Here is a 12420-nt window from a genome sequence, read left to right as displayed (position 1 = left end):
GAGAGAGAGAGAGAGAGAGAGAGAGAGAGAGAGAGAGAGAGAGAAAAGCTTGAAAGACATAGGAAAAAGTAAGAGAATCTGTTGCAAAAAGAAGCTTCTTCTTTGATGAGGGGTAAAAGGTCCTGAGGATTCATATTTAGAATAAAGTAAGAAGTTATATTGGTCTAGGGATGTGGCAAAAGTAGGTTTTTCTCTAGGATCTATGATCTCCCCAGCCATGCATATTTGGCTATGTTTACAAAAACCACACATGAGTTCTCTCTCACTGATCAGGCCTTAATTCCAATTAAACAACTGGTGATCACCCCCAAGATAAAAGTGCCACTGCTGCACTGATAGCTGGGCCAGCTGTTGTCTTTTAGGCTTTACAGCTGGGTAGGACCATTGATTGGTTTGCTCCCTTGGAAGCTTGTATAGTATTCTTTGATACCATGAGAGCTAGTCTTCAGGGAGGAGGCCTCCAGGTCAGTTCCAGCTCGATTATGCCAAGTCCTGTGTCTGAATTGTGGCCTTTCTTCAGCAACAGGTTTTACCTTCAAGTTCTGGGTGGCAATCAATCAAAGGCTGCTGGGAGGGGAAAGTCAGTTTCTTATAAGGATGGGACCTTTGGTGGGCCCAATGGATGAGCACATACTGACGGACATTTAGGATCACAAATCAGACTCTATAGGCTGTATTATATATATGAGAGTACATTAAATTGGCAGGGGCAGTGGGGGGGGCGGCATATGCGGATAGGGGAGGTAATGTAAATACTATCAAACTATATTGTATAAAAATAAAAAAAAGAGAGCCCAAATGGTTTTCAGAGTTTCACCAGGGTAGCAGTTTCAATTAAAGTGTTGCTTGGCAAGGAAATCTCTAAGTGGTCCAATATTATCTTAATATTCAATTCATTTATATAACTTCACTCAAAAGACAGACAGGGGGAGGCATGTGGACTCAGAAGACATCAATTTAAAATCCCGTTATTATAGTATTCTGCTAAAAGAAGATCAAAACAAAGAAAAATAAAGTCAAGTGCTGGAAATATAATTGTATACCACACAATTCCCCTTTGGTTTATGCTCCTAAAAGCTATGTTGAGTTCAACAGACACAGGCACAAACCTGACAGTCAGCCGTGCAACAAAAGATCTATATATTCTTAAGAGTGAGAAGAAAGAGCAGTCTCTCAATTTACTCCTTCTAGAGTTTTCTTTATAGATGTGCTTTTGTAGCCAGGCTTTGCGTAGGGACAGTGAAGTCTGTATGTTGCTGTATAACAGCTACATGGTAAGGAACAGACCACTAGGGCTATTTGAAAATATATCTATATTTTTGTAAAGTATTTCCACAATCTAATTTTTGAGCTGTTTTAAATATAGGGCAAAGGTATTATTCACATCCTTTATTTCCCTCAGATGGACTTACTGAATATCCTTGAGCTGCTAAACAAAATATAGTGACATAATCTCCAAGAACTTAGCAGAGATCCTAATTCTCTTGGTGTCTTTATGTACTTACATGTACTTCATCTCACCTATGCTTTACAGGTTTATAAAATCTCCCAGCACTGGTTCATTTTAAAGGAGTGAATTGCTTGGGAGAATTTTCTATATAATAGGATTCCTGAGGAAACCACAAGAACACATATAAAGAACCTTCCTGAAATGCAACATCAGTAGCATTCAGTTTAGTTAGGTTCCTACCCTGACCCTTGGCTATCAGCAAAATTATATTGCACACAGGCTTACGCTCAGTATTACATACAAGACTACTGCTTACAAAAACATTAAAAATATATTTGTGTCTCACAATGTAAACAGATAATATAAAATAGTTACATATGATTTAAAAAAATAGATCTTCCTTAAGATCTCTAGATAAGCTAATTAGACTCCAGTGGATAAACTAGCACCAAAGGACATCTGGGTACAAATACTTGACCAAATAGGACTTAACATATGGCAGAATGCATGAGGTCTGGTGGGGGTGGGGTTGTGGGTCATAGATGGGGGAGAGAGAGGGTCTAAATTTGATTAAGAACTATTGTATGAAATTTATGAAAACTAAAAATATTTAAAAAAACCAATAATGTGTGTTAACCATAATATCAAGGAGAAATAAGACAATAATTTACAACAAATATATTGTTTTTGAGACAGAAAAATATATTGTTTTTAGCCCCATCTGGCTTGGAGCCCCCTATATAGACCAGGGTGGCTTTGATCTCTCAGAGTTCTGCCTACCTCTGCCTCCTGAGTGCTAGAATTAAAGATGTGTGCCACCATGCCCAGCATAATAAAATATTTTTTAATAGTTTATAAAAATAATAAAAAGAAATACTCAGGTAACTATACTGGAAGACACAATGAAATAAATACCTGCAACTTCTAGAAAGAACATTTAAATTTAGAGAAAACAAGCAAAAGAACATTTTTAAACCAGAAGAAAATTCAAAGATTAGATCTTAGGTGGGTATTCTAATGAAAGCTAATTTAGTATATAGGAGAGACGTGCGAAAACCACTTGTGTTTAAATGTAAATAGTTCTAGGTCAGATGGCTGTAAACAGTTTTCTTTTATATGCATGTTCTAGGGGGTTTTGAAATTTGTGTGGGATGCAGATTGTGCCAAGTATTGAAGGTTGAATACACTCCTGAGCCCACATCCTGTAAGTGCTAGGTCCTGACCCCATGCCCATGCTTTAAAAATGGAGCAACAAATATTCACTATATCCTGTAGGGGGCAGTGCCAACTGTATTAAGAAATACTGAACCAGACTTTCCACTTTAGGACTAAAAATTTTTACACAGCAACTGTAACACACACACACACACACACACGAGTATACACATATGTGCATGTATTTCCTATATTTTGAATCAGAATTAAGTTAAAACGATAAGCTACATAAGATGGTATAATAAACTAAACTGAAACAAAAACTATTTTTACTGAATGAAAGCACAAATCCCCTGCATGTGTTCTAATAATTACAACCCTTGTCTCTAAGTGTCTCTGTCCCTAGTAGATCCCTTCATCCTTGTCCAGGTGAAGGCACTCAACATTGTAAAGCACTTACTCTGAGGATAACACTTATTTGAATTGTTCCTATTTTCTTACAGATTTTTCTATTTGGTTGAGGTTAACAATGAATGATTTCACCCACCATTTTAGTCATGCCTGTCTGATGTTTAAGAACTGCATCAATAGATGATGGCTGAAGATGACTCATATGCCTATTTCATTTATAGAATGTTGCCTTAAATCTAACTAAATAACTATGCAGTAATCAGTTAGTAACATGACAATCTGAGAGAGGGTGCTAAAAGGAAAGTAGAACCAAAGTAAACTACTATCCAGTAATCAAGCCTGATAATGCAGGTGGAAACTGAGTTGTGTCACAATTGCATTCTGGGTATTTGGTCATTTCCAATATAAATAAAAAATGACTATCAATATCAGCCACCATCTTTGAACAGGCACCCAGCACATCAATAGTTTTCAGTCTTTGTTGCAGTAAGCAATGGTGGAGGGGATCTGTAGCCTTTGCGACCTTTATTTAAAATAGATATTTTATTTTTAAAATTTAAAAATTATTTTTATTTGTGTGTATGAGTGCATTGCTTACATGCATGTTAAGTGCATCTGTGTCATGCAATACATGCAGTGGTCAGAAGAGGGTGTCGGATCCCCTGGAACTGGAATTAGGATGGTTGTTAGCTGCCATGCGTCTCAGGTCTTCTGCAAGAGCAGCCAGTGCTCTTAACCACTGAGCCATCTCTCCAGTCCCATTTGTGACATTCTTATAAGGCTTAATCATAAAGCTGAAAATATCTCCTGACTAGACCTCTGCACCTATGGTCTTTAACATACATAATTTATTTGGACAACTCATTTACCAGATGAAATCTCAGCTTTCTTATTAATACACTGGGGACAGCAATTGTTCTTATTTAGTAGTTTTTACAAGGCTTAATGGAGGTTTCTTACAATGTACAACACACATAGTCAGGCATGCTGCATGCTTAATGAACACTGATGGTTACTATGGTAATTATTGTTGTTCACATACCATGGGTCACTATGTTTCTAAAAGAGCTCTTCATCTGTTTCTTGCAATTGACTTCTTGATGTTAACACTGTTCATGACACTCACATAGGATAATGCCATTATCTTCATTTTGAAACTGCGTGAGGGAAAACAGTAGACTACACTTTTCTTTGTTGATGAATATTTGCTTTATTATACTTAACTGTATTATTATTAGCTCTTTAGTTTCAATGCTTGTTGCTACAATAATTACCATTCATCTACCTACTGATTTTTTAAGGTCATTCCTTTCAAATAAGTGTCTCATATAGTCAGATGTCTTTGGAGATGCTGATGAAAATATCTTGGAGGCTAAGTGAAGCAGACATCTTGGACTTCAATAGTAGCTGCAATTTGCTTTATCTACATTTTGCTTTTAAGTGTTTGTGTAATAGTTTCTTTGAAAAGTGCCCTTGGATTAAAAGATTTAAACCTTATTTTTAAGAGTTCAGTTTTTCCGAAGATATCATAAGGTCTATATTACTCAGTATAATGTTAATTTTTATATGACATCTACACAATCTGTTTCTAACAAAAATTGCTTTAGTTTAAAACAAAATAGCCCATGTTCCACTTTTTTTTTCTGACTCATAATTTCGAGAAGGAGCTTTGCCTTTGGTCATAACTTCAATATAGTATGGAGCAGATTTCAATTTTACTGCATCTTTGCTTTCAGACACTTTTTCGAGGTATAGGACAAAGATGTGTAAGTAGTTGTACCTGGCGCTGAGGAATCAACCTGTCAGTGGGAAGACAAGCAGAAAACTCCTATAGAAAGCCATGACAGGTGAGAGATTTGAATGAAGAGTTTCAAAAAGTAAGAGAAGACTCTTATGGTCTTGCCTTGGGAAATGAGGGGCAGGCCCTTGAGTGATAAATATGTCAGGGCCAGTGGGAGTGCAGGAAAAGAAAAAAAAAAAAAATCACAAGGAAAATACTGCCTGGGTTGGGAGGGTTTCAGGATAATTGTTCACAGGGCTTGAATGCAGGCAGAGAATTGGTAGAGCAATTCAGGGAGGACAGAATCACAGTGAGAGCTCTTATTTGAATGAGACTGCCCAGGGCAAGCCTGTGAAACAAGAATGGAGGGGTATTCAAAACTATACCATGGCATAAAAGGACTTCTTCCCTTACGGAAAGGAATGATCATGAAAAAGGAGGATCAGGCTATAGAGGAGGATAAGGAGGGGAAGAAGGAGGTTGAGGACTACTTAGTGACACTATGCAGAAATATCTGACCAGATGAAGTTTGATACTAACTCCATAGTTGTGTATCAGAAAGTACCCAGTGAGTTTTGGTGAAAACAGTTGTAGTAATACATGAAAAGATGGAAATCAGAGCAGAAGGCACTGGATTGTTTGTGAGGGTGGGTAGGTAGCAGGGTTCAGGTTATGTTTCTAAACTCTCGTGGAGATGTGAAGGAAGAATTAGAAAGGTAGCTAGAAGAGCCAGGTAAGGCCAGGGAGGGACATCTGAGAGCACAGTGCACAAATGTTGGCATCTCTTTAGAATCTATGACATATGTAACTTTGCTAAGCACTTCCTGGTGTGTGATGTGCAAGTATGTATGTAGGCTAAAGGAATGAAAAAATGCAATTGCAGCAAAAAAGTAAAAGAAAGAGGAGAGGAGGTGAGGAAATATTCCTTAACCTTCCCTAGAACAGGCAATGAAATGGATTTAAAGAATGTAATGGACATATATCTGCCTGCGAAGTTTCTGGAATTTCTCCATTTCGGTTATTGACCTGAATTGAGGGCTTTTCTAAAATAGAAATAGAAACTTGTTAAAATGACAATGTGAATTTAATAGTAGCTAACATTTTAAGAATGCCTTTTCTGGGCTACACTTTATACACACTGATGTTTATGCTCACAAGTGTGATAGTGGGGACACTACTTAAGTCACTATTTTTATACAGGTGGAAATAGATCATGAAAAACACTAATTCATTTACTCAAGGTCACATAGATACTATGCTGTGGAGTTAGGATTTGAATTCATGGAACCTGTGTCTATGGATTGTGTGCGTTCCTGTACCGAACTGTCTATCCTCAAACATTTCTGCATGAATAACAACTATCCTTAGCCCAATTACTCATCTTCTGGACTGAGAGCAACGATTTGCTTATTTGGTTTTCTGCTGTGCTTAAGAAAAGGTGCACTCTACTTCAAGAAGCTCATGAATATCAAAACTGTAATCGCAGCTATTTGGATGACATGAGTTCATGCTTTACAAACCAACCATGGCCGTAGTCATATTGAAATCAAAGTTGCAAAATAAAAAAGCATTCTGAAAAACCTTGCCTGCTTCATTTAGATAACACTGTGCAGAATGAATTGAAAGATAAAAATGCTTAGCATTTATGATTTCTTTTTCCTTTAAAAATTTTTTAAGCCCCATGGTGTTATGAATGATATCATCAGGCAATTTAGTGTGAATATGCTCCATGCTGGACCATCCAGATTACCTAACTAATGACATGCACACTACTTGCTATTGTGACACCTCTCTTCTTAGAAGTGGGAATTTTAAGTGACAGTCCAAAGGTGTTTGCTATCAATTTTGCAAAAAACACATCTGCCACATAGCCAAGATTTAGTTCAGAGACCAAAATCGATTAATATTCTAATTTGTTACCTGTCATTAGCATCTCACTATACTATGCCAAGTCAAAAGTGATTACCTTTATATAGCATATGCTCCTAAAGGAATTTGATTTTAGGAAAATATTTTATTTAACTCAGTGTTGCTTCCTGTCTAAAATCCCATTAGAGATTTCAATTACATAGTAAAACAAGTGTGATGGATTAAAATGAAAGTGTAAAATATGCAATGCTAGATATTTAAAAAAAAGTTGCATGGCTGTATTAATGATTCAGTTCCTGCCCCCCCCCAAATCTATTTACTATACCTTTTTAAGGTTTTAAGTAGTTTTCTTATTTCTTTATATAATATAAGGAAAACATTATCAATATACCACTTTTCACAGGTGTTACTAGATCCTCTAGTTTCTGGTATTTTAGGTTGCAGATTTAAAGAAAATATCCTTGCAGCAGCATACTGTTATCTGGTCTTTTCAGTACCTAATATAGGGACATAGTCTCAGGCTTGGGAAGGAATAAGATAAAGCTAGCAAAGGAAAACAAAAGAAAGAATTTCATACTCAGCTTTTTTCCAGTTGCGTGTTCTCTTACTGATGAACAGATAGGAGAAAAAAAATATATAGCTGGATCCTGGTCAGAAAGAAGCAGATGTACCATAAAGATGGAAATATGTTGTGTTTTCAATATGCATGACACAAGTAAGCAATAAAATGGAGCTTCAGTGCATGAAATTTAAAATGTTTCATTTTGTCAGCATCTTAAGGCTACAGAATCTAAGAGGGACTGTTTAGGATATAAGTTAAATTGACAGTCATTAATTCACTCACACACTCATCAAATACAAATTGAAAGCCTTCCATGTGTCAAGTACCTCCAATGATATACCCAGGCATAAAACGTATCTAACTTGCTCCCCACATAGAACTTCCGTCATGTTGGGGGGATCCAGAATAATTAAAAACCAAATAATAAAATGCATGTTATTGTAGATGGTGCTAAATAATATAGTGAGGAAAAGAGCATAGGTAGGGGACAGGAAATACTGGTAAAGGTAAAAGATGCTGCGATTTTAAATATTGTAGTTGGATAAATCCTAAGAAGATGACATTGTGCAAAGACCTAAAAGAGATTACTAATGAGTTATGTTGATAAATGAAGGATATTTTAGTCCAATGATTAGCAGGCTTTCCATGTGTCTCATGCTGTTTATTCTTCTAGAGGAGGAGATGGTGTTGAACATAAAGCAGGATAAGTATTTGAGTATGTTTGATTGTTTAATCTGATTTCTTATAACACATTTCTCTTAGGGAAAATACTTAATACTCTTTAGATGAGAGTTTATATCTGTAATATATGCATTTGTCTTCTGTCTCGAAGTCCTAACTTCAAAGTTATGTAAAAATGACTTGGAGTTTGTATATCAGTCCATTAGCTTAGCAGTAGAGCAAAGAGAACTGGGATCTTGTGTTTTTTACTCAAGGGCTTGAGCTATTGGACCATTTCCATCTCTTCTCTTATGGCCTTCCTGCTGAGACGGGCAATTACCAGCAACTCTGTTAAGCACATGCCTCAAATGAAACTGTTTGTTAATAGTGTATGGACAGATCAACATGCTTCTAATAATCGAGGAGGTAGTGATTTGAATGAGAAATGTCCCCCATAGATTCAGGTATTGAACACTTGGTTCCCAGTTGGTGGCGTCCTTTGGGGAGGTTATGGAACCCTTAGGAGGTGTGTTCTAGCTGCAGGAAGAACATCGTTGAGCGCTGGCTTTGGGAAATTTCAGCCTCTCCCCACTTCCAATTTGTTCCCTCGGCTTTGAGTTTGAAATTGAAAAAGTGCTCTCAGCTTCCTGCCCCTGTTGCTATGTGCCAGCCTGTGGTCGCACCTCCCGCACCATTACGGATGTGCCCTGTGGAACTGGAAGCCAAACAAACCGTTCCTTCTTTAAGTTGCCTTTGGTCATGATATTTTATCACAGCAATCAAAAGGAACAAAAAATGCACAGTTTTTATAGAAAAAAATTTATAAATGTTTTGTCTTTCATCTGGATTATTCCCAAAGCTTGTTTACCTTTCCTCCTTAAATGGTATTTTAGTTCACTGGGTTCAATCCAAGCTCCTTGGACTAATTCACAGAACCTGATATGGTATGGCTTCTGCTAGATATACATTCACCTTCTGCTGTTCTCCCTTTGTTTTACTAAAGGAAATGCTTTTGAACTAATTTTATGAGGCCAGCATCACCTTGATACCAAAGTCAAACCAAACCTACACAAAAAATACTACTACATTCCAGCACTCCTGATGATTAGGGATGTACAATCCCTGAACACAATACTAGCAAACTGAATCCAACGACACATAAAAACATTCACCATGATGAATTTGGATTAATTTCAGAGAGTTGAGGGCAGTACAACATATGTAAATAAACTAATAGGATAAAGTAGTAAACAGTATGACAATTTCAATGAATAAATTTTTAAGAATTTGAAAAATTGCATATAAGAAATGGCCAACAAATTAGGTATAAAAGAAATGTACTTCAACATAATGAAGGGCATATATGACAAATCCAGAGTTAGCATCACACTTAGGAGGGGAATTTTGAAAACACTCCTTCTGTGATGCAAATAGCAAGGATGCCTATTCTCGCCAGTTTCATGCAGTTTAGTATTGCAGGTCCTAACCAGAGTAATATGGCAAGAAAAACCAACCAAACTTGAAGGAGTTAATTTTTTCTTGAACTACTACTCAGCTATAAAAAGAAGTATACTCTGTTATTTGTGACAACATGGAAGAACTCGGTGGGCATTGTGTTAGATGAATAAGCCAGGCACAGAAAGAATAAATCCTGTAATATTCCACCCTGTGGAATGTTACAAAGCTGACTTCAAAGGAGTTGAGAGTAGATGGTGTTTATCAGTGGCTGGAAAGAGGAAGGGGGTAGGAGAACCTGAGAAAGGTTGGTGAATAGTTACCAAACTAGTGTTAGACAGAAGCAAGAATTTTTGGTGTGCTGTTCCTCAGTAGAGTTGCTACAGAAAATGAAAGTGTACTTTAAGAGTTCATAAAGGTAGAAGAAAGGATTCTGGAAAATTCCAGCACAAAGAAATGGCAAATGTTTACATACAGTTGTATTTAGCTTTGTTACAGTTTATATAATGTATATGTGGATTGAAACATTACATGGGATGTCACTAATATGCACAATTTTTATGTGTAAAATATAATTTGCATAAGTAAATGTAATTTAATAAAGACAACAAGAGAAAAAGAAAGTCGGTGTGATAGAAGAACAGGAACAGTGGTGACCTGGGCTGAGAACAGGCGATAGTGGTAACCCAGGCTGAGAACAGGGGATAGTGGTGACCCAGGACAGGGCAGATTGGGAAGATGGTCAAAGTTTGTAAACTTTCAGTTAGATGGAAAAGTAAGCTCAGGAAATTTATTGCACAAATGGACTGTAGTTCATATTACATTGTAGTCTTGAAATACATTAAAAGAGTGAGTATAAGGTGTTCTCAGCACAAAAATTTATAATTATGTGAGGTATGCATATGTGTTAATCAGTCAGATTTAGGCCATTTACAGTATATATAACTTTAAATATTGTACTGTACACAGTCAATACAATGATCTATATCAATATAAAAATAAAATTAGGAAAATTAAATACGATGTATTGGACTTAATGCTACATGTATCCAAATAAACTCATATATAGGCTTTGTGTTTCCTGTTGACATGAAAAAAATGAAACTGTACCAGAAAGTTTTAATAATATTGGCAACTTAATAAAATAAAATAAAAGTTTAAAAAGTTTTAACAAATCAGTGGAGGAAAAATCAAACATGGGAAAAGAAATATTAGCTAATATAATCTTCATTAGTAACAATTTCATTAATATAAATCTAAGGTACACATAACAAAACCCAGAGACATTACTATTCTTGAGAGAAACAGAGAAAGAAGAACCTACGTGAATTAGACAACAGGCACATATTTTCTTTGTAAACTCTATTATTTATAAAATATAGTTAAAGAGAATAAGAATATTTCATCTCCAAAATTATTGCCTTTATTATTAGAGTACTAACCATTGAAAACTACCATGATGTGTGTGTTGAGTTCTGCTGATTTTTCCACCAAATCTAATGAGTTTTCAGCCTTTTATTTGTATTCAAGTAAAAATAGGATACTTACATGGAATTTTATGCAGTTCGTTCATAAACTTCTCCTTCAACTTAGAAAAGGCATCTTCCTTTCCTTCCCCAGGACTGGCTGGCTCTGTGGCATTATGTGGGACAACAGTTGCAACAGTGGTGACTGGTGGGGCAGCCAGGGCCTCATGATGACTCTCACTCACCATTTTTGGTTCAGTTGAAACTGAGAGGGGAGGGAAACAGAGAAAATACAGTTCAAAATGGCATGCCAGACCCCATCTCACAGGTATACCAGAGATGAGAAACACCACCGGTTGCACCTGCTTCCTGGGTAAATGGTCTATCATTAGCATATTACTTCATGTCAGCTCATGTAGTATTTATGGGACCACAGTGAGCGAAGAGCTCATCTCCAGAAGTTTAAGACCAGGTGTAGTTGCTGAAGTGTTCTCTCCCAACAATACTGTCAAATCTATTAGCTATGTATACAGGTCCAATTTTATTGTGTAAATTTAACTTATAACAATAGCTTGCTGAAGTTCATAGGAACCATTGTTGATAACATCTATGTTATATATTCTAAACATCTTATATTTTCTAAAAGAAAAACACAAATCATGGGTATTTATGGTAGAAATGGTGATAAGTGATTGCATGCATTAACAAAGTTAGTGATTTTTTTTTAAAGTAATTGCATATGCTAGCATAACATTGATCACCCAAATACCATAAAAATTAGAGAGCAAATTGTTCTTGAATCTCGTTATTGATGGCAAGTTTTCTCCCTAGTCATTTTATTTGGCATTTACTGTAGATGACATTCTGATCAATAATTCACTTGTTTTGCTGGTGATATTTTTAGGTTACTGTAATTGTGGCATAATTGACTCCATATATTAAGACACTGTTAATAAAACAAGTATGTCTGCTTAGTTATTTAAATTTATCTAACTTCAGTATCTTACTGAATTATTTTATCAAATTCACTTATTCTATCATTTTAAGAATTTGTTTACCTTTGAGCTACAAAATCCAATTAATTCTAAAGTAGTAAATGAAAACATTTTGGCTTTGATTTCTGAAGCCAACAGTTTTAGTCCTATTCTCTAGTTAAATGAAGTTTGATAAATCATCTGACCTCTTAATTTCCCCTCTTTTAAATGTGAAAACTAAGTTTTTAGTCCTATTCTCTAGTTAAATGAAGTTTGATAAATCATCTGACCTCTTAATTTCCCCTCTTTTAAATGTGAAAACCAAGTCTTGCCCTTCATAGTGTTCTTTGACTAACATAAGTGAATATTTATGTAAATGTAAGTAATGGATTCTAAGGGAATAAAATAAACTTATTCTGTATTCAAAAAGTGATTTGGACCTTATAATTTTAGTGTGTCTTAAAATTTCAGGCTATGCTGACAAGAAGGCAGACATAATTGTAGGTAAAAATAGACAAATGTTAGCTGGTGGTATATTGTTGCTAGTTATGTAGGTTGCTTTTTAGTTGCTACCTCCAAGTGGCTAGACTGTTGTTCCTAACTTTTGTACACAGAGATACACAGGTTTCTTGCCTCTG

General features: G+C 35.9%; 1 protein-coding gene across 4 annotated transcripts in view; it reads right to left on the bottom strand.

The window, feature by feature from the left end:
* Syt1 (synaptotagmin 1) overlaps positions 1-12420 on the bottom strand; it is a 556957-nt gene that overhangs the window by 211022 nt on the left and 333515 nt on the right. For all 4 annotated transcript variants that reach the window (XM_008852081.3, XM_008852056.2, XM_008852066.2 and 1 more), the window contains one exon: positions 10891-11073. In XM_008852081.3, coding sequence (XP_008850303.1) covers positions 10891-11056 — 166 coding nt within the window. In that variant the 5' untranslated portion in view covers positions 11057-11073. The remainder of the gene's footprint in view (positions 1-10890; positions 11074-12420) is intronic.

Source organism: Nannospalax galili, unplaced genomic scaffold (assembly GCF_000622305.1).
Source record: "Nannospalax galili isolate Female #2095 unplaced genomic scaffold, S.galili_v1.0 scaffold390, whole genome shotgun sequence".
Taxonomy (NCBI): domain Eukaryota; kingdom Metazoa; phylum Chordata; class Mammalia; order Rodentia; family Spalacidae; genus Nannospalax; species Nannospalax galili.
The sequence above is the reverse complement of the archived record's forward strand: the minus strand, read 5'-3'. Positions and strand labels throughout refer to the sequence as shown.